The 23,689-nt window shown below is 43.8% G+C and overlaps 1 protein-coding gene across 1 annotated transcript in view; it reads left to right on the forward strand.

Moving 5' to 3' along the window:
- LOC147692232 (neurexin-2-like) overlaps positions 1 to 23,689 on the forward strand; it is a 1,848,214-nt gene that overhangs the window by 1,194,573 nt on the left and 629,952 nt on the right. The window contains exon 7 of the mRNA XM_086939513.1: positions 14,145 to 14,168. Coding sequence (XP_086795639.1) covers positions 14,145 to 14,168 — 24 coding nt within the window. The remainder of the gene's footprint in view (positions 1 to 14,144; positions 14,169 to 23,689) is intronic.

Genomic DNA, 23,689 nt, shown 5'->3' on the forward strand with positions numbered 1-23,689 from the left:
CTGCCGAGCAGCATAGGTCATCCAGCCAACTGGGTGATAAGCTCTGTACTGGCCCAATCTCAGTCGCATGGGCCAGATGAAGTAAATCTTGCACCTCTGGTAACTGCCGACACGCTGCCTTCTGCAAAGTGTCATCTGAATGATCCTCTGAACAATTGTTGGGAAGTCATAGCATTGTGAGATGTTATAACTAACTCTGATAATCAGTCAAAAAATCTAGGCAAGATCCATGTAACACAATCTTGATTTCATATATAATACTCTGTTCGGAAACACTTGAGTAACCACTTATGATGAAAGTGCAGAGCTTTGTAGAAGGAAGTGTACTTTTAGGACTGTTGCATACAACATAGTTTAGTGTATTGGAGGTCAAGGATGACATCAGGTGTACGGGATGGGTGAAATTTAGATTATCTTCTCACAGAAGCGTCTAATATTCATGAAAAACTCACACGAGATACCGACAGGAGACTGCTTTGAGCAGAAAGTGTCACTCATCCCTGGCTTCGCAGTTCTTGCAGGACATTGTCTGCCTCAGCTGTTCTCCCAGGGATGATAGGGAAATTAAAAACCTCTATAATATTTTAAACACAAAATGTGTGGGATTTTGCTCTAATGATAAAACTTTTGCCCAGGCCCAGTCAGGAGAAACCGGGACACGATCGGTGCTGATACTGCTAAACTTGTCTGCAGTGCTTCTTACTGTCTCTCATTAGGTCATCAGGCACTGACTACAATTGGGATCCGACAGCTACCCTTATACTGCTGTTCTCAACCTCTGCGGGCAGCTTAACGATCTCTCCAATTAAAATGATATTTCTACCGATCCATCCACAGATGCCTATTTTGAGCTTTTCTTGTTTTAGCAGCTGTTTGCTTGTGCTTGTTTTCAGTCACTCGATATGTACATGCAATGCAACGGACTTGAGTTTTCCATAGAGTTTTTTCAAAAGGAACATACAATATTTGGTTTCAGAGCAAAGGTCTTGGCCAAAGAACACAGTATCACTTGTGTTACCACCCCCTGCTAAGCTGTAATTAAATTCGACTCCTATTTGCAGAAAAATAAACAAATTAAAAGGAAGGAAGCGCCAGAGCACCAATTGTTCGCACAGACCCGGAATATTCCATGGCTCAGGAATATTTTCTCCAGCCCCTATTTAAACCGGTCCAGATCCTTATCTTAGCTGCACTTAATTAAGCAAATAAATCATGCATCACCAGAATAAACTAATTTAGTAACAGACAATCCACCTCTGCAATGTCTGTACCCTGCCTCTGAAAGTAGCATGTCAAATAAATGGAGCAACCCCAAAGAGACTCAAACCAAGCAAAATTGGAAGTAGTGACTTTCAGTACTGATTCCGCTACAGCCTATACATTGGGCAGGTGGCCAGGCGAAAAACCTGAGTGCCTGATTGAATGTTATAGTCCGTTATGGTGGATATTTGTGAAGTATGTTATGCCCTGTTATGGTCACCTCAAAGTACAAAGTGAGATAGGAAAGATGGAAAAGGAGAAAGGACAGGAAAGCTCAAGGTGCATATGGGGTATAAGGAGGGAGCCTTGCAGATGGAGTTGTCTTTCCTAAATCACTAATATTTAAAGGACGGAGAATACAGCCACTTTTCAGAGTCAGGCCGAAGTCCACCAGACTGGAATGTGAGGTAAAGAATGGCAGAGGAGAAAAGTGGACACACCGAATAGGAGAGAAATGGTGGGAAAGGAAGGAGTTAAACTTAGATGGAAGGAAGTCCCTGGCAAGTATGTAGAAAATATGGTATGCTTTTGGTAGCTGGAGAGACATACTAGAGAAAGTCCTTGTAATCCACTGATTTACTAGAGGCTGCCTCTTTATACCCATATTTACAAAGTCTACAGAGACAGTTCTCAAGCAGTAACTCCAGATGGGTACATTTACCTGTGGACCCACAGCTGGAGATGGTGGTGGGCCATTCCTTTCACTTGTCACTAAAGCTTGGATGAGGACAGAAGGCTTCACCACAAGGGGCAGAAGCTTGGGTTTAGCAATTCCCGAGAGATGTGTGGCTTGGACCAGGTCTGTCTTTGCCCACTCAAGACCTTAATCTATGTTGCTCTACTGTCCGTTCAAGTGATGTCTATGTACTCTAAGCTTGACGAGAGTGAGAGATTGTGTTTAGGTGCCTTATGCACACAGGGCAACGCAGACCTGTCAACTTAAAACAAAGTCCCCATGTGAGGAGGATGTTGAGACCTTGCAGGGGCTGGGTCTTCCTGCTGAGAATTTCCTGAGAGGCACCTCTGCTTCCTGCCCGCACCAACTCCATCTCTAAAAAAAAACAAAAGCTTGCTGAAGCTGCTGCCCATGTCCTGGAGTGTTTCCACACCGTTAAATGGACAGTCAGCTTTTTGGTGCCTCCAAAGGAGCCTGAAGCTCACGCAGTGAGGTGTTTCAAGCTCGCCTTCCCTGCCACTGTATTATATCAGCTCTTCATCGGGTGACTTGTGAAGTGAGCCGATATTGTGTGGCAAACGGTGGCAGTGTGTGATTTGGCAGGCCTGAAGATGTGTGACACAGCACTCTTTTGTCTTAGTCTAAGATTTAAAGGGGAAACATACTTTGCCATGTTTTCTAAAACTGAGAGACAGATAGACATCTTAACTTTAGCCACTAGGTAGAGAAACGTTTCAAGCAGGTCTCGCTTACCAACATATTATTATCAACATCCTCCCTAATTTGAAACATTCATAAAGAGGGCCATCAGGGACAACCCTAGTATCTTCTCAGGGGGCTATGCTAATAACTTACGCCTGTGCCCCTCAAAGAGCGCCTAACATATTCCAACGGGCATTTGATGGAATGGCAAAACTGCTGGCAAGACTAGGTGGCCCGACCATCCAGCATTGCCAGGTGCCAGATAGACGAATGGAGTTTACAACTCCCTGCATCATCCACATGGCAATCAGGAAAACTGGCACATGGTTTCTCAGTGACTGATGCACTCTACACAGTCCCTCAAGAGCATTTAGATTAACACATGCAGGTCTAAAAGTTCCAATAACAAACAGTGCAGCGTGGAGCAGAGCATTATAGATGTAGGCAACAGACTCCTGCTGAACCTTATGGTTTATGTTGATCATCCCAAATTTAGACAAGATCTCAAGGCATGGCTTTGTTCTGCTCGAGGATCAGCCCAATTTTCTTGGCAGTAATGTAGTGAACACGAATAGAGTGCATTATGCCACTAGATGGCTAGCGTGTGCTTTGCAAGTCACAATTGGCATTACTATCCTCTTGAAACTGTCCTCAGACAACAACTCTTCTCATTTCAAGTGGAGGTGTTATCACTGTTCCATAATAATAATGTTCTAGTGTACCAATTTCTACTGCAAATGTTTGCATTCTTTGTTACTGAGTAAATTTTAGTCTAAGGGTTGCTGTTCAAAGATTTTCACATTTTGCTGACTATACACGGTGTAGTAATAACTACAGCCTCCCCTCTACCCCCCGCCACTTCATAGTTCAGAGTCTCCCTGGGGAGGATCCTGGTGCAGGAGATGGTCAATCAGAAAGTTCGACCATCACCAGTAAGTACCAGGGAGGGTGGCGGAAGGGGAACAAAGCAAGTGTGGGGTGAATTGGGGAGGGTTGCAGGGTGCAGTTGGTTGAATCTGTCTGGTGAGGCTGCACTGGAGGTGAGACACAGTGCTGGGAATATTACCAGGGTAGTAGGCATAATTGAGAGTAGGGAACCAGGAAGCAGCTTCAGAATAGCTCGAACCCCCACCTTGCACCCAGCAGCCCCTAGCAACAGCAGGAACAGTTTTCCACTGCTGCAAATGACTGCTGATGCTGCCTTCAGTTTTCTTTCCCTTTGCGTAGATTCTTCTACTTAAAAAGTTCTTCAGACTTCACACCACCCTAATTTCTGAAGATAAGCATGTCATTTGGTTAGGTAGGGTAGTAGGACGCTGCTAGATTCTGAGGACTTCGGGGAAAACAGAGGCCTTCTTTATGTTGCACTCCTGAGAGATACTCTGATCTATGGAGCTTTAGGCTTCCTGGGTTTTGGAGTAGGCCAACAGGAGAAACAGTGAATCTGGGGAACCTTTTATAGGTTTCCTTGTCTAGAGTTGGATGGCTAAGAAGATGGTATCTCACTGACTGTGGAATTATTCCTAAATACAGATAGCAAGACCAGCTTGGTCCAAGAGATTAGTAGACAAAGACCGCAACAAACAGCATCTAGCACGGCCCACTTGATGAAACCAAATAAAACGATGCAGAATACAGCAGAGAGTGACCACTTGTATCTTACCGTTGCCTTGATAGAGAAAACACTTGAGAACACCTCCAGACTCAAACTATATCCTTGTTTCATTACAGAGCCTACAAATACTTGGTTCCATCTGCAATAGTGTACTCTCTTCTCTGCTGTCTAAGGACGTGGGTCCTCACCACTGTGGTCATGTCATGCTAAATCAAGCACAAGTCCCATGCACACGTATCAAAATCTTTAGTTCTTATGTCAGAACCAGATAAATCAGACAAAGTTCAAGTAAATGAGGTCGAGATCCAGTGATGCTTAAATTGTTAATTTATAGTTCAATCTTGATCAGTACATGTGAAAATACAAATAGCCGACACGTGTTGCGTCACACCGTGTGAAGGATATGACTCTTCAGGGCTGTCGGATTTCTAAGGTAGAATGCTGGCACACAGGTCCGGTGATACTTCCAAACTGGCTGCGAAGCATGGTGAGGCGGACAAAGTCCATATTGTAGGGAAGATTCCCGCTGGGTGGTGTATGCTGGTAAACAGGAAGACTAAGGACGAGTGCGTCCGAAGTACGTAGTCCGCGAGAAAAATATGTCAGTTGATGATCGAAGCACAGGTGAGTGCAGTATCGGTTATGTCGGGATCCAGGTAGCCGATGTCATGCAAAATTGCCACTAGTCACGATTTCAACCCAATATTATGGGGCTCGTATTGTCCCCTGGAGTTGATGGGTTGTGGATGTGAGGTGAAGGGCAAGGATACCCTCTATGGGTTCTCCCAATTGTAGGAAGGCTAATGTGCAGTGTTACTTGGTTAGATGTAGTGATAGATGCCACTGTGTCAGATCTTAGGCATGCTGCATGGGGTTGTACTGGTTGTGGAAAAAAACTGCAGGCTCTGGTTTATTGGGCAACCCTCTCAATCTTTTTGCTGTGATATGTTGTGAGTCACTGCAGCCTTTCTAATGGCGTTTCCTGCATCAGCTTCTATGTCTGCCTTTCATACAGTGTGCCACCAAAACAAGATGGTGCCAATGATGACCAGACAGCCTTTTTTATAAAATTCTTCAACCTAAAATGAACATCAGGGATGGTATCAGACCTGGAATGAGATGGGCTACAACAAGCCGACGGGTGACTGTGGAACATATTTGAGCTCTCGTCTTCGGACAGGGAAGCCTTTACCCCATGGGCTCATACAACTATCTTGCAACCTGATCTAATGAGCAGCCAATCCTTTGCTCATGTCCAGGGTCTATTCCAGATTAGGCCTGGCATTTTTTTGATGTTTTATGAGGCCAGTACCATAGCTAAACTTCTGACCTACCCGTGGAGCTACCCTGCAAAGGGGTCTCTCTAAGCCACACAACCAGACCTCAAAGGATACCAACTTGCATGGATTGCTCTCTGGTACTACGGGTAGACCCCAAGTCAGCCCTCATCCTTTTCCTAGTAGGAGGAAAGGAAATCCACTGTACAGCATGGTGGCAGCAGTAACCGAGCCACTGGCCTGCCTGAAGCAGGGACATGGATAACAATCCAGCCCTTGATGCTCAGGTCAGAAAGTCTTCTCTGGACCAAGACTACGTCATAAGTGGTCGTATTTATACCTAGAAGAATACTGTGGATTATTCCTATGGATATTGTTCTTTAGCTCGAACTTCTGTCAATTTCAGGTGCCTGTTTCATATTATATCATTGATATGCTTGATAAGATACCAGGTGTTACTGACTAGGGATTAACAGTAGTCTAGGCTTTTTTGGCTGGACACAGGTGAAGGTTTACCATATTAGAATACATATCAATGACATGTGTATAATTTTATGTAAGGTGTAAAACAAGTTTGTCAGATTGACTGCCTAACAAGGGTATAATTAATTGCATCAGTTCTGACTCTGTTCAAAGAGGAATTATCTAAGTAACAGAAAAAAGGACTCGACCGAAGGACATCAATTGGAAGGTTGAAGGACACTGAATTAAGACTGAAGGCTACTAAACACAGATAGAGGGTACTGCTTCCATTCACAGAAGGAGTACGGAGGCAGCAGAAGGAAACATACAGGCTTAGAGGTCAAATAAGGTCATGACACAGTGCATCGAGGTAAATGGGAAAGGGATTAGGGGAAGTGTGCTTTGCATTAAGAAAAAGGAGCGGTTGTTGATCTGAAACATTCCAGAATTGATCCACCTGCAAGGTCAAGATGATGATGAAATGCTGTTTCCATTTTAACTGCATCAACTCAGCTCAGCAATAACATAAAAAATATTTACCTTCCAATATACCGAGAGAGGAGAATGTGTGGGAGGGGCAAGTGAGCTGACTCGTCAACCACCACTGCCCATTCTAGTGCGTTTCCGGTTCATAGCCAATACCAGTGGCCAAGAGTCGAATAAGGTGTTTCTGACATTAGCAGTAGGACTAGGGAAGACAAGAGCGAAATAGATAATGTCACACCTTACTGAGTCTCATTTTACTGCTCACCCCCTTCTATTTTTTGCTTTGTATAAAAGGCTTTTGTGGCTTGCCCAAACGGTGAAGCCAATAGTAGTTTGGCTTGTGTGTTTTGCTCTCAGAACCATGCCAAGACTCCGGTTCTGGCTTGCCTAGCACTAATCTGAATATAGCCCACACAAACATGATTGTAAACACACTCCAGTATACATAAGCAGACTCCTAAAGACGACCACATTTAAGATGCACGCTGAAACAAACAAAGGCACGGACATAAACATTATTTTGTTCACAAAAACCAGCTTGGCAAACAAATAACTGATGTAATCCAAACCACACATGTACCAAAACACATCATCACATATAAATTCACACTGAAGACACCATTTCTAATGCAAACAACCAGGCACACGCAGGTCGACAGAGGCGTGTACGTACACATGCAATCAGATGCATGAACAACATCTGTACAAAGAGATTGTTTTACAGACCCCAGCACTCCTCTACAGACAAACTCAATCATATGATGATGGTCATGAACAACTAACATGGCTTTACACAAAGGCACACAATATAAATTAATCTGTAAACCAATATGTCTAAATGAAAACAATGAGTGCAAAGGTAATTTTGGCTTTTTGGAGAACCACAATATGGTTTTGTTGGTCTGTGGAACAACAACCTGTTCACGTATTGTGTGAGAATACAAATAAATGGCTGCAACTTTAGATAATGCTTTTTTTTTGTTTCGGTGTCGTTTTAACTTGGACAGCGAGAAATCTGCAATTCCAAAAGCTTACAAATGCAATTTCACTAAAAAATCTGCTGCACCTATAACACGTATTTATAGCAGAATCATTTTCTGCAATTTGGGCACCGAGAGAAATGAAAAACGGCAATTCCGGGAATGCAGAATACAATCTCCTCAAAGTGTTCAGTCAGAGTCATCTTTTATAGCTGTATCCAGAAATCTTTTTGTGTGCAATATTTGTTCTGCCATTTAGGTGTTGGGAGCTGAAAGAAATACAACATTTCCAGAAATGTTAGACACCAAGCAACTGTACTGTTATGGTGGGAAAAAAAGTGTGGCAAACCCTCTGCTGTAGGGTGCCACAGCATGAAGTAGCCAAAGTAGAAGTCAGTATAATCCTGCCATGGACGGGGCAGAGTTCTTTCTACTTACTTTCACTTGGTTCTGGAGTTTTCAGAATTCATGCATGTAGTTATTTATGTACATAGGAGCATATTACCAACAACTAGCGATAATTATCGCTATGTTGGCTTAGTGGGAATATTCCTATAGCCGCCCTCCACCTGTTTTTATCGCGGAGATACCTTGCTATTATCAAGGTTTATCTCAGAAACGATAAAAAACGGGTGAAATGCGTGAATATCGCTGTCAATACAGCGATATTCAGGCATTACCGTGACAATGCTCTTAGCCATGTTATCCACCTCTCATTAGATAACATGACTAAGAACTGGTCAGGGCAGGCGTTAGCTTTTGGAGATATTCGCGCTTAGCGCGAATATTTCCAATACTAAGCTATTGTTGGTAATGGGAGATAGTGATATTAGCGACTGTTTCCAGTCGCTAACATCTTGGCACGCCCACTTTGCATGTCATTAGCGATAATTATCGCTGACATGCAAATCGGGCCCCAAGATGATTGCTATCTCCTACTAGCTGTCGCTAACTGGTGTTAGCGACAGCTTGGTAATTGGGCGAACAAATTATCGCCGCTGTAGCGGGAAAAAGTCCAGCCAAAGCGGCGATAATGGCCCTTGGTAATATGCCCCATAGTTATTTATTCGCAGCCAATTTTGGGCCTGGTGTATTGAGAATTTTGCCGTCGTAAATCCTGCAATTCAGTTCAGGAAGCCAAGCCACATTATGCTAAAGCCTGTCTCCTAATTCTCAGAGTGCCCTTTGAGACCCACAACGAGTGACAAAGGGAAGTGGGAACGTAAAGGGCAACCTCCTCTTACTAACTCTCTTCGAAATGTATCAATGCTTTACGAAGGCAATTTTGTGAATGCAAGGCATTGATCAGCCATCTACTCCCTTGAGGCTGATGGTGTGCCTTTGCAAATCAATGGGGGCTGTTGGGATTGGAGGGTGCACGCAGCAGTAGTGGAGCGCTCGGCATTTTCCTCAAATGCGTCTGAATCGCAGTTTTCAAGGGATTATCTGATTTAAAAACAGTTGACTGCTGGAGGGGTGCAGGCCTTCTCTTCCTCTCAAGCCTCCGTCCCTAAATGCTCAGCTATTCACAAGGGGCCACAAAACAAAATATGCCTCACACATATTAGTGGGACTGTAGGTGTTGGAACACAGTGTGAACAGTGGTTTTGTTCTTCAAATGGTTTGTACATCTGTCACAAAACAAAACTAGGATAAAGCCACAAATCGGTTGGGGTGCAAAAACGAATGCCCTTTGACAGTAGCTTTAGACATTGGTGCCAAGCAATGGGATGGGGAAAGAGGATTTCCTTTGAAAGGCTATCATAGTGGTGCTGGGTATTCGAAAGTTATTTTTAAACTTTTATCTTTATGAACGTATTTCTTTATTTCATCTTTCTTTCGCCTGCAGACATTCCAGCTGAAATCACAGGAAAGCCACTCTAGTAGACATCGAAAAGTAATTTGTTTGTTAAAAGTCTGTGAAGATATTTTGTGGAATTTTTTAGGTGAAGTCATATCATAAATTGGTGTTGTTTTGTTAAACCTCCAGTAAGAAAAAGATAGGCCTTTACTCTGTGTCTGCCGCCAGCCATTTGGTACCACTGATGAGTGCCATAGTAATGCTGAAAAAGCAGGCTCCGTGTACAACACATACACAAGCACACAGAGCAAGACGTGCAAGACTACACACATGTACATACACACATAATAAATTCATATATGTATCATCATTTTAAATGAATGAATGACTACAACTGCCACAAATGAACATGCAAACAGACACAAGCACGGTGGCACACTAATTCAACCAATTTAGTGTCTCCAAACCGGTCCTGGAGGGCCGGATCCATGCCAGATTTTTTGGATATCCCCATTGAGATACATGTAGTTATTTTAAAAATCTGGCATGGATCCGGCCCTCCAGGACCGGTTTGGAGACCCACTCACACATAGATAAGCTGAACTTTAATGCTCGTATGAGAGCGACTGTAAACAGAAGCACGTGCCAGTGGAAAGGAAAACACTCCGCCTGCTACCAAAGGCCCACAAATACACCCATGCACACATAAGTACATTACATTGTATCATTGTTCATTCATGGAAACACAAATATACCCGTTCACTCCGAAATGCAGGCAGGCAAAGTCATTTCTAGGTGGAGCCTATTGGTCAGCGTATGCCTTGTCTGTTTCGAGGCATATTGTGGTTTAGCATGAACATAGAGGGGCTTTGAGCCCGCCCATGGCCTTCCATTGGCTGGCTGTCCTTGTCACTCTGATGTACCCGCTTCTTATTCACGTCCCAGATTGTCAATCTTGTGTTACTCCCTTTCATGGAGCATTGCCTCGTTACCATGTGACTGTGCTTGATATCAGGGAACTAATTTTTCTTCTGGCGTAAGCACTCAGAGAGTGCATGTGTTTTTGAGCCATCTCATTTGCTTCTCTCCCCTTCATGCTGCTGCCTGTTTTCACATGCTTCTTCCAGCCCTATAGATGTTACGCTCAAGCATGTGCTTCTTGTGTTGCAAACCGCGACCCATGCAGGTAAGAGCAGTGGGCCTGTGGGGGGGAGGGGGGGGGGGGGGGGGGAAGGAGGGGGGATTTTGAGGGACGATGACATTGGGAAAATTAAATAAATCATTTTAATTTTCCTTTGTCATCTGTCAAAATGCCCCCCCCCCACCCAGCCCCACCGCCACATCGCTCTTACCTTCACGGGCCGCAGCTGCGTTTTGCATCTGCCCTCCCGGTGTTGTGTCCTTGTCCTCCAGCCCTCCCTATGTTGCTTCCATATCTTCTGCATCCCTCCACCCTTTCTGTGTTTTTTCAATGTCCCAAAAAACTCTCTCCATGTTTCTTCTGTGGCACTACCCTCCCCAGTGTTGCTTCCAACCCCCGCCCCCACACCTCCCATTGCTTCTGCACCTATTGCTTCCACGTCACCTCTCCACAAAAAAAAATATTTTTTTGCATGTTTTGTTTTTTGTTAAGATCAAACTCCGATCAATGACAACAAAAAAAGAAAACAGTTGTGTGATTTTATAAGGGCATGCATGCATGACGTGCTTGCCTACAAAATGACATGGGCGGCTGGGTAAACGTTTTCTTTTGCTTTACTTTAGTCATGCTGCACAGCATCAGATATGTTGTTCAGCGTGGCCAACAACAATTGGCAAAGCCAATAGGTCACAAAGGCGAGACCTGTTGGCTTTGCTAATGCTTGTCAGTGAGGCATTTATTTAAAAAAATTCATGCTGACACAAAACAATAACTGTGACAAAAGAGCCACGCTGACTTTTTGCTTTATTCCTTGTTGGTTGTGTCTGTTTCCCTTCTATGGGTGCGAGTGGGTTGTGGAAGATTCTTTGACTGAGCCCTGACTGTTTGTATGCAGGTGATGCGTCTTGCTGGTTGTGGTAACACTGTCGTGTGAGTTTCTGGTTGTTTCATGCCTTCTCACACTCAGCATTTTTTGGTGGACACGAGGGGTTGGTTTCTCTGATTGACTTGTGATTCATAAAAGAAGCTTCCACCTGAAGAGGAAACCTTTCCTCACTGTTGGCGTGGCGCCTTTTTCAGCAGGAAGTTTATGATTCTTGAGTCCGAGGGTGTTATTCAGCCATTATGGAGACGACATAACGGGATTACAGGGTTGCTGCCGTTTTGAGATAGAAGTCATCCAATGACCCACTCCATTGGGGAGTGTAGGTGTAGCAGAGGCACTGTGTGGCGTTCAATTTGGTTTTCTGCGTAGTCTGTGTCCATTCTTGTGAAATTCAGGATGGCCACAAAGCTGGTGGTGTACCTGCTGTGATACATGTTTGCCCCAACATATTTGTTAATAACAGACAAGAATAGTAGAATACAGAAATGTCACCACTTCGTTTGCAATGCTTCGTTGATATTGTGGATTGGTTTTACACACAGAAGAGGATTTCTCTTCGAGAATTTGAAGGCATTTGACCACAAAAACCTGAAGTTCACAGTTTGTTATTAATTCTGATACGCCATATGGCATTTACATTTCAGTGGCTGAGTTGTGTGCACTACTCATCTTCATACTTAAATGACCTTGCTGCATATGTGGACTAGACACAATTTTGCTTGAAAGCAAAGACTTCTGCAAAAAAAAGTTGGTACAATAGAATCTTTCCATAAAAAAACGTTTGATGGGTGAGGAGGTCCTATAAAAAATGGAGTTTAAAAATATAGTCAACATTGTCAAAATCACAAAACTGACATCTGAAAAAAAGTCCTAAATTGATGTAATATTGTGCAACTCTAATTACGGATAAAAAGTGGCACTTATGCTGCAGTACCATTGTATGCCAATATAAAAGCTTGACAAAAGGATGAACTTATTTTTTTTTAAAGTTGATAGCGCGCGAGAGCCCAGTAAATTAGAGTGTGCCCTTAATTCTACTTCAGTGCATCCCCTGATATTATTGAAAAAGAAGGGTTCGTTTTGGAAATGGTCCCCATGTAGATAAGAAAAAGTCCAATTGAAGAGAGGGATGACTCAGTATTAGAGGTTGCACAAGTTTCCAAAAATCGTACCGCTCAGGTGAAGATGGCTGTCCTGTCATGTTACCCTGAAGCTACGCCTGCATATTTGTACTTTAGAAAAGTTGTTGGAATCCCTTTAGAGGCTTCACTGGACAAAAATCCATCCCACAAGTTCATGATGACCGGCTTTATTTGGTAGATAGATAAAATATTGCTGGATCAGGGGCAGAAGGGAATTGTTGTTATTGGTTTAGTGTGTCAGAAAGCATCCCTAGCACTCGGCTCCGTGGACAGACCGATGAGGCAAACAGTGGCACTTGGCAGGCAAATCTTTTTCCTGTTTTTTTCTCCTAAAAGTTGTGATTCTTGCGCATTCACTTGAGCTGTCTCCTGAACTCACCATGATTAGTATTCCAAAAAGCCCTGCTGGAGTTTTGTTAGATGATTCTTGAAGTTCTCGTCAGCAACCCTCTTTAAACTGAAAGGGCTCCCTCTCTCGAGCAACAACAACTCGCCCTTCTGCACTCACTTGGACTTCAAAGCACACGTGTTCTAGTGCAAGTGCACCAATTTCCATGAAAACCTTGTGAGAGATGGGGTACAAAGGGAGGGTGTTACAACGTGAGGTCTTGAGACTTCCCCTAATGCTAGCGCTCTTTTGCCCAACTGGTCCCTGATTCAGCCACAGTTCAGCTGGAGGAAGCTACTGATGTTTATAGTGCCCTGCACTCTGCATTTCCTCCCTCTTCTCTACGCTGAGATTTTGTTGATGACTTTGTGTGTTGTGTTACTAACTTGATTTGTGGGTACAAAAATGTAAATGGTCCATCCAGGGAAATAAGCCTCTCTGATATTTGTGTTGAAGATCTCAGAGCATGCGGTGGTACCATGGTCCCACAAGGCGACTTTTATCACCATGGTTGTTCAATTCAATAAAATATGATAATTTTACCCCTTGGTATCCCGATTATTGAATATCCTATGGTAATTTTATATTTTGTGTAGTTTATCTCTACCAGTCCCCAATTGCTGTATATTATTATCAGAGGAAAACTGAACTCCCCATCTTGAAATCTATACTGTCGGTTCAATAAATATGGTTGATTAGCACATCACATTTTCTGATGATGTATTTCCATATGTAATGCACTTTGGGGAAAAATTGAGTGCCCTCCTCCACTATGGTTAGTGATTTGGCCTGAGAGGATCTCTGCAAAATTTCTTTCCGCAGATTTTGTTGAGTATTTGCTCTCTTGATGCACAAGATGGGCCAATGAAAACAAATGTTTCCGTTCTGGAGGAGAATAGAGGGGCTTCACTTGCCTGGATGGACCACTCATAAAAAAGAAAATACACTCCAAAACAAATAACCCGACTAACAAAATTTCATCCACTGGAATGTGTTCATAGCTATGAGTTTTGTTTTTCTCCCTTAATTCAGTTTAACAGTTTAACTTTTCTTTTCTACTAACAAAATAACCTGGTTATTCATTTACTTTTTTACATGGAAAAAAATTACTAAATCTTGATCCTGAGAGCATTAACTGGAAGCAGAGGGGCACGTTCTCCTCACCAAGTCGCCCACACCGTACAACATTTTTTTCTGTCCCACCAAAATCCCTTTCCCAGTTTCTCAAGTTTCTCCTTTTTTTCTTCCCCTTTACCTCTCTTCCTCTTTTTGTTCTTTTTTCCCTTTTTCTTCTTCGCTCTTGTTTTGGTTTTTTTATCTCTGTGAAGCACGCAGGCATTGGACACGCTATGGTAAACAAACTGCATTATCTGGTAGATATCACTCTAATTGTCCTTCTCGTACGGTTTACCGTGGGTTTTTCCCCTCTTTTCAACTTCCCCGTTATATGTTTTTTTCTGAAATTAAAATTACATTTTGTATATTTTTTATTACTTTTTTGAGTTCTATTTTAATTTGACAAAAAAATAACAAAACAACCCAATAGAAGAGGTATCCACCCCTTGAATGGGTTTAGCAGTCTCACCATCGTCTTGGATTTCTTCTTTGTTCGTTTTTTTCAATTCTTTTGCTTTTGGTTCCCCAAAAATCCATGGAAAACAACACCCCCCTCCCCATGACGCGGCTTTGTGTCATTTTGTCTGCTCTGAGTGGAGGTCCTTGGAAATGGCCCTTTCCATCCATTGGCAGTCAGCTTAGTTACACAGATTTGGCATGGGCAGGGTCAGAGGGTAAAATCTGGCCATGTATTTCGCTTACAATGAAAGGTCTTTGCTTATTTACGTGATCCACCAAACAGACATCTTAAAGAAATAACTTTGTATATTTTGATATTCCAACATACAGAGAAGACATGAAGATGTACTGAATAGAACAATTTCTACTGAAAATTGGCTTATTTTTCCTGTATGTTAATGAATGAGAAGAGGTTCCAACGCAAGCCTCACTTTCGGAACGAGCTCCTTCTTTATGATATGACTTCATGGTCTACCCATCACAAATAGATTTCAGGCTAAACTATTCTCGTCTCTTCACTTGTGGTCTGACACGCAATGGAGTGCTTTAGCTGCTTGTCAAGAGGTTTCCGCATCAAAATGGGCAGTTTCACAAGTCATATGAGTCACATTATGCCAACTTCACTCAAGCCATTCAACGATGGTCAGGAGCCTCCATATCAAGCCGAAACATTTCCCAAAACATCCCTGTACTGGTAGAATGCGGCCTGCCCATGTCAATCTTGGACCACCCTTACTGCCATTGGAGCTGTTCCCATTGAAGACCTGCCACAGCCCTCCATTCTATCGCATGGCATGAAGGGGGGTATACCGGGAATGTCCTTGCTGTCTCCCATTAACAAGTTTGCAGTTCAAATATTCTCTTTCTGGTGTGATACACCCCTTTGCCCTCTCTCCTCACACCTCTAACACCTCTGCACACCGCTGTGCATATGTCTCTTCTCTAATGGGAGCATTGTAGGGCCATTTGGAGTACAGTGCATATTGGAACTGAAAACCACTTTCTCATTACGTCATGATGCCCTATCCTCCTACTGTTTGAAATATATGGCCTGCAATTCTCCTAACGGGCTAGTCCTCAGCCCATGGATACAAAGACTCAACTGAACCAATAGTTACCTGCTTTATGAAGAATTAGAGACAGCGCCAACTTATATCCCCCAAATGTGCTCACCAGAGGTCCAATTGTGTAGCATTGCCACGTGACCAGAAGCTTCACTGTAATGTAACAACCATTAATAAATAAGACCATTCCATGAACCACACAAGGGGCGGATAACATTTTGGTAACAACGGTGGGAAGTAGCTATTCTTCAATCACTACCTTTGTGAGGTCAGCATCTATGTGTGGAGGTTCATGATCCTGTCAAGAGCTGTGAAAGGTAATAGCTCTTCTATCTACAGCCGATGTGTTATTACTTTCCACAGGAGGTGCCAAAACAATTTATCATCATCTGTTTGGTTCCAGGGCAAACCTGTCAACAATTCCACCTGTCTGTTCATATCCCAGTAACAGCTTTATGCAAGCGATAACCACTGTGTTGAAAACTAGCACAGTATCATGATCCTGGCATCTTATGTGTGAAAGGTTCCAGTTCTTCCAGCAATTTGTTTCTGCAGATACTTAGGGAACGTGTCGTCGAAACTAAACTTTAGGCACCAGCACTTATTATTTTAAACATACAGCACTGGTGGCAACTAGGCAGAGATACTCCCACCTTAGCAGCAGGTAACGTGCATTAGATCTTCTTTCCCATACTCGAAGTTTTATCTCATGGGTACCATAAAACCCTAAACATCTAGGGAAATGTGAGTACATCTCCCCAGTGGACTCTGGTGATGTGGGACTTCATAGCCAGCCATTGGATATCCCTGGATCCTAAATTAAAGTAGGATGAGTCAGTCAAGGAAATTATGAATCTGGAAAACAGAAATATGACCAAATAACACTGAGAAAGAACTCTCCTGGACATACAAAATCTCAAAATCATAGTACAATCTGCTGTTAATGTTTCCAGGCCAACAAGATACATGTTGTGTGATGTGGACTAGTGACAAGGGGTCGGTCTTCTAATTCTCACCAATACCAATGTGCATAAAACGTGCCTCATGCGTAATAAGTCTGTAGCTTTCAGACTCTGTACCCAGGATTGTGTGGGGCAGGGCATATGAAACGCTGCATGCCCACCTTACAGCAATGTCGAAAATGCTTATGCACATAAGAGCAAACCTTGTTGGCCTTTTCTCAGAAGACATGTGGAACACTATCTTCCAGTGAATCTATGTGAACAGTGACTTGACTCTTTTTTCATCTTACAGAAATGTAATGTCACAGTGACTGCATTAATAGTGGAATGTCCCTCTTTCAGTAAAACCGCAACACCCTTGCTGTGACAAGCGATTACCCATCATGAAACCATTGACACATTTGCCAGAGTTGCAAGGAAATTTAAAGGTGCAGAATTGTATGTTTCACATTTCAGTTTTAGTTAGAATAGTTATGGGTAATGAAAAAAAAAGACTCCGGAAATGTGTCTTTTAATGATGCAGATAAGAATCATGGTGTTTGCCACACTATCTCTTCCTAATGTTCTTTGAATGGAGATTACAATTAATGAAGAAAATCAAGAGCATCTAAAGGCTTATCAAAAGTGGAAATAGCACACATGTACAAATCATTTGGCGCCAGTATCCTGGAATACAAAGTGAGAATATTCCAAACATGATGTTACCAGAGAAGGGATGAAGGTGGCATTCGCAATAGGGCTGATGGTGGTATCCGAAGTCACCAAAGGAGCCTCCGAGCCCTCTCAGATTACGTGGAACCAAATTATTTGTGCTCAGTTTGCCTGATATTGCCCGCTGGGATAGGAAGGGAGTACTTTATGGAACTTTGCCAACATAATGTGCAAAGGTGATCCAGAAGACAGTGAGAATATGTGACATAGTCCTGCCCATTGTTGGGTATCAACCATGTGGGGTGCCCTTCTACCTCTACTCACTAAGGCTTTTTTTAAATATAGGGTGTTGTTCTCTAACTTTCGGCAATGTAAGGATCAGCCTAGTTTTACAGAAAATATATTTCACAAATGCACGAAGTAGTGTGCTGATCACTTGAGAAGATGAGGAGCTCTCTTCTTGAATGCTGATAAGGTGAGACGTGCTACTTCCCCTCAGGCTGGGGCATGATCACTGGTATATTCCAGTATGCAGACAAGATTATTGTGCCTGTGGCAGCATTGTGTCAGATTCTGGTGGACTGTGGGCTATCTGACTACCCTCAATATCCCTGTGACAGGCGTCCCCAGGTAAAATCTACTCAAGGCGGTCACTATACTGGGCTTTCCATCTGCTGACCTTCAGGTACTCTTCAAGTACACTCGTAAAGCCCTCTGATTTACGCAGCAATTCCTCTGAGCGTGTGCAAGCTGCAAAACTTTAGGCATTCTTTCCATGGCATAACACGGAACCATAAAGCAGCCCATGATCTAACGCAAAACCCAATATTTCCCCAAAAATGTTCTAACCTTATTTCCACAGCACGTTCTGGCAAAACCTTAATCGCTTTTGCACCATCATGGAAACCACTTCTTCTTAATTTATTTACCTATATATGTAGTTCTGATCTAATTACATTTTCATCAAAGAATGTTTCAAAAGATCTCTGATGCCTTTAGAGTGCACAGCAGTGCCGGACTGGAACAGAAAACAAGCCTAAGCACTAAAATAAAAGTGCCCCCCCCCCCCCCCCCCTCCATCGGCAAATTAGGTACCTAAAAAAAGTGGCCCGAGGTTGGTATATCAGGGTGGTTTGAACTTGTAAACACAAGCTGTATCATGTGTTTTGCAAGATATGGGTACATTCATGCATTTGGGCTTGCTGCAGGCCATGTTTGTGGTACCACTAGAGGAAAGACGTCCCAACAGACAAAAATAGAGGACCATAAACAGCCGATATACTGGCCTGCACACTGATATTTCAGGACAGCCTTTCGGGCACAACCAGATTGCCCTCTAGGCCAGTCTGACCCTGGTGCATATTATATCTGTGTTCCACAAGGACTTTCTTTCCTTTAAAGCTTAGTCATCATTCACAATTTACAAAACCATGAACAGCCTAGAACTGGTTGACTCTATGATAAGAATGTTACCAGATCAGTAGATCAGCCACCAGTTACTCATTCAGCGCCAGCACCTGTTCACTTTCCTATCAGAAGAGCACAAATATTTATCCTTAAGGCACACGTCTTTAATCTCATTACCAGGTGCACCTGAATTATGTCCCACCTGTAGAGTGATTCACATTCACTCTCCTCCTTACTGTCGTAGCAATTCCTGGAGAGCGTCCAAGCACTGCTCAGGGCTCCTACAGACCTCTGCTGTCCACAGTCACATTCCAGCAGATCATTCTGATTATGGCTTGGTCTATGCAAAATGTCCAGCTCGTGATGCAGTAATGGAAGTGCCTCTTGTTTATGCAAAGGATAAAGGAAAAGTTTGTGCAGACTCTAATCTCCATCTCACTCGGCCTCTTTACTATATTAGTCGAGATTATGAAGAAGTACACCTGACCTCAAACTAAAGTGGTCAAGACATTCTTCAATGTTCAGCTTATGTGGTTCAGTACTGGAGTATTTGTGGCTACCACTTTGAGAATAGTTGTGAGACTAGGAGGTCCGGTGTAGGTCTCCTTAGCTCAGAAGAAAACCTGGACTGCAGCATGTTTCATTCTTCAGCCATTGGTGTGTGTGTCACTGCTGATACACAAAGTGAGCTAAGAAACTGCCAGGGCCATCTTTCTGCTCTTGCGTGGTGTGCGCCAGTTCCAACTTAGTCAACAGCATTCAACCAATCATCAAGTTCTGTCTACTACTCAGAGGATCCGCCCCAACAAGAGAAGATCTGGCACTGCAACTGCCGCCACCAACCAGAAACCGTCTGCCCAGATCCAGTTCAACAGAGTTTGCTCCCATTAGACGAAGCACATATGAACTATTTTTCATCTTTTTTAAAAGGTCCCTACCTTCCTTATTATCTTTGTGTCTTGGGTGGCATGCGGTCGCTTCATTGTCCCGCGCACTAACATTTGTGGCAACTCTTCCCTTCCCTTCCCTTCCCTTCCCATCCCAGAGGGCACACGCATGACCCCTCAGCCCTCCCCCCCACCGCCCCTTGCATGCTGCTGGTGACAGTGTCATTTGCATGCCACCATCTCTCACAACCGAGTCTTTCGACAATATTCTCTACCGATTATTATGACTAAAAAAACTGTACTAATACTGTTGGATTTAACTCTGTCTCGTTGGTGTACTAACTCCCATTTTTGTGTCTGGATTTATAATTTTGCCCAAGATACCTAATACTTCTTTACTAATATGATACATCCCCTGCTGCCCCTCTCCTCTTAACTCCCCTTCTCCCTCTCCCCGTTCGCTGGATTGCTTTGCGGGGGCGACTCTCCGTGGCTGGTGTCTTTCTCTGCCCCTGCCCTCAGAGGGCAGCCATGTCTTAGGAAGAATCAAGACAGTCCATAAGGCAGGCGGTCTTTGTTTTGCTCAGGATTAAATCTCCTTACTTGTTTGTATTCCATTTTAAGAACTACGGGTTCCAAATGCCTAAAAATGCCATGGCAAGGCTGGCAGCGTTCCTCTCGGTAGAGATTTTCTAAATATATTTACTCAAAGTGACTGGCTGGTTGTTGGAGTGGTCTGAACACAATGCAAACAAAGCAGAGGTGCATGGGTATCTCTAAGCTCCTTAACACAGTGTTCATTCTGAGTTTGCGTTCCCTAATTGCGGGGCAAGCTGGGACACACGGCCGACAAAGCATTCACTTTCAGTGTTGTTGAAGGGTATAAATTAGGACTGACTGTTCAGAGTGTTTACAGCACAATATGGAATTTGCTAGATACTACCTCATGACATAGACAAGTGAACATCTGGGAACAAACTTGCAAGGTGCGACTAAAGAAGGAATTTCCAGCAGCGCATGCTGGGACTACGAGAATAACAAGGAATTTTTTTAAAAAGGTCGAAAAGCATCGTGCCCAACACAGACATGCTTTTACAAGGAATTAGAAACAAGCAAAGCAGTAAAGTGAGGGCTTCGGATGGCAAATGGTGATCACTTTCGCGGCCGCATTGATGTTCTCAGTGGCCGCGCGACTCACTGAGAACATCAAAGCGGCCTCGAAAGTGATCAGCAGGCAGACAGATGGTGCGCGCGCCCGGCGTACATGCACTGTACCTAATCCGCCTGTTTTGGGAGCACTTTTGAGAGACCCTTACTTAATATCTTGCCAGAGAAGTGCTAACGCAATGGCTCAGAGAGACCTAAAAAGCAAGAGCTGCACACATTACATTAATTTCCAAAACGGAAGAAGACGCGGAGGGCGCCTCTGCGCATGCTCGAGGAGCCACAACGCCAATGAACTATGTTCTCACTCTTTTAACACGTAGGCCATATGCTACACCCCCACCCCTGCGCAGTGGCGTAACCCAGAACAATGCACCCCCCCTAAAGCATGTGACGAAGGGGTGGGGGCCTGAATACCCTGTATTCCACAGACATTTAGTGACACTGGACAAAATGGGGCCCTCTGAAGGGCTGGAGACTCCCTGCAGGGTAGGAGCCAACTGTTCCTGCGAGGCCACCTGCCCCTGTGAGGCCTCTCTTTTTTAATACCCTCTCCCTTTATCCTCCCCCCCCCCCTCGACCCTCTCTGCCGTGAGGCCTGATGTCTGACTGTTCTGTCCCACTCCTATCCTCTCGCATGGTGGTCCCTGCCCCTGGACAGCCTCTCTCCCAGCTCTTCTAACCTTCCAATTCCCTGTAAGGCTGTTTTCTTTCCTTTTGAAAAGTATGTAGATTCACATTGACTTAAACGCCACCACATTGTTTCCTCGTCTCACATCATTAGTTCTGACAAAAATGCAAGCGAGGGATGGGGAAATTGCAAAGAATGAGGCGAGCGCTCCCTCCTGGCCCATCAGAAGGGGAAAGAGGCGAACAGAGGTGAGGTGGCAGAGAGGGCATTTCCCCCCAGACCCGCGCTTTTGAGGACCCCCGCGCGTCCTGCAACATATTGATGTATACATTTCAAAAGCAAAACATCCCCCTTTCTTAATGACAAAGCAGCTAACATGGCTAACTAACTCCACTGAAGGGCACCAGACGCTGATCTGCCCTGCGTTCTCATATTTGTAGGCTCTTAAACAGGTTCTCCTGTCTCATGGTGTTGCTCCCTCCCTTACTGCCATTACCATTACCTGTAACTGAGAAATCAAATCTGCAAGAGTGCAGAGTTCACATTTTCCCGAATTTCTTGAATAGCTGATTCTCTTTTTACCGACACATTCGTAAAACTTTATGGTTCAGTACAGCAGTGGTACTATTTTAACACAAGCAGGTCTTCCCCCTTTCCAGTTTTTTAGACTTACTGCTACCCTCTCATGAGACCAGGAGCTGCTTCTTTCAGAAAAAGCAGGCCTGGTCGCATGTAAGCATTTTGAAATCCTCCGCGGGCGAACCCCATACCATCTGGTTCTTCTACTGCATCCCCCCGCTTGAAGATCCCAGCCGCTCCATAGGGTAATAGTGTATCTCCTGCGACTTTTGGCATGATGGGTGCCACACTTTCTGGGGCACCTCCTGCTCCTTCTCGGGATCAGCCCTAGGTCCTGCAGTGCGTCTTCTGGAAATGGAATCAATTGGACCCTACCACCTTTTTTAATCAGTTCAACGAGCATCGCAGATCACACCAGATTGGTACAGAAGAGGCAAGAGCTCCTGGGAGTAATCCAATTGAGACTGCACTTTCTGCAAACCTCCTTTATTGCATGTTTATCAACACCTGACTCTCAACTCTGTAGTTATTGGATACACCTTTTGCCTACATTTACTATTTTACAACAGTCATTCGTTGGGTGGAGCAACATTCACCTGCATGAATATTAATACTGGTGCAGTTGCCAAAGACATTTATCAAAGTCATCAGCCTCAAGGTAAAGCTTGTATGCACCTATGCTTTACTTGCTCTCTCAGGTGCCAGGCGAATACTCTACTAATCCTTTTCCCTAATGCTCTTGGTGCCTGTGGCCCCCGGGATCATAAATCCCGCAGGCAATCCAGCCGACTCCATGCTATGCAACCAGTAATCCACAGGTGACAAACAAAGATACCCAGAGCTCATGACCACTTACACCAAATGCAATCAGGGTATGCTGTGGCTCAGAGTCTTTCTACTCACTTGTCTCCTTCGACAGAAAAGAGTACTTCAGAAAGGTATTTACTCTTGCCTGCCAAGAGTCCTTGATAAAAAAGCTAAAGTCGTGGAGCACAGGCCGTTGATCAAGAACAGTAAACACCCCATTGTGTTCCTCAAGCGCTTCTAAAAAGCGTTGGCCGGCACCAGCTTCCCTACCCAACATGAATGGAGCCTCCCAAGGATCAATCAGATTCTGAGACTGAGAAGTCACCATTCCTACAGGAATATCCATTCTTATCTGTTGAAAGCTTTGAAGGGAGTGGCCTGTTCTGGGTCACCCGGGTAACTCGTGACCACCTCTCAGCCTTTCATACCAAATGAAGAGTTGGTCAGACATTAGAGAATCAAAACCCAATATATGTTTATTCAAATACACTCGAGCGGAGCCCCGTCTGCCAAGTCGCTTAGGGGTGCTGCAGAGAGGACTGACATCAGAACCAATGAAGGCACGCCCATAATGGAATTTTCAAAGCAGATGCAGCTAAACAAAGAAGTACAGAAGGATAGGTTTTGATTCCGAGGCCGCGTACACACTATTTTCTACCCAAGGCCACTCTGTCTAATGGGAAAGGTATGCGCTAATAAGAACAGTGTATTCATTAGCAAAGCAAAACCCAACCATAGAAAAAAAGAAATTCAGCACAGGCCGTTTGATGAGAAAGCAGGCCAAACATAAAATGATGCCGCAAATGCTAACTTAAATAGAATAATGCAATGGCAGGAATAACGAAAACATTTTCATTCCAACAGCTTGGAGGTGTCATCTTTCCTTCAGTCACTTCTCAAGATGGAGGCTTTCATGCTAGACCATTGAACACTCTCATTGCCTTTAGTTATGCGGGCCGGAACACAATATGACTTCCAGAGTGCAAATCTAACATGATCCTTGACTTGATTTATTTGCTGCTTTTCGGGATGCACAAGGTGAGATCATGAACATTTTTAAGTTAAAATGATTTTTTTCTTCTTCCCCTGCTGAGGTTCTGTAGCCACTGCAAAAAAGTAAGTTGCTACTACCTTATGTCACCTACA

This window comes from Lissotriton vulgaris, chromosome 9, assembly GCF_964263255.1.
Source record: "Lissotriton vulgaris chromosome 9, aLisVul1.2, whole genome shotgun sequence".
NCBI lineage: Eukaryota > Metazoa > Chordata > Amphibia > Caudata > Salamandridae > Lissotriton > Lissotriton vulgaris.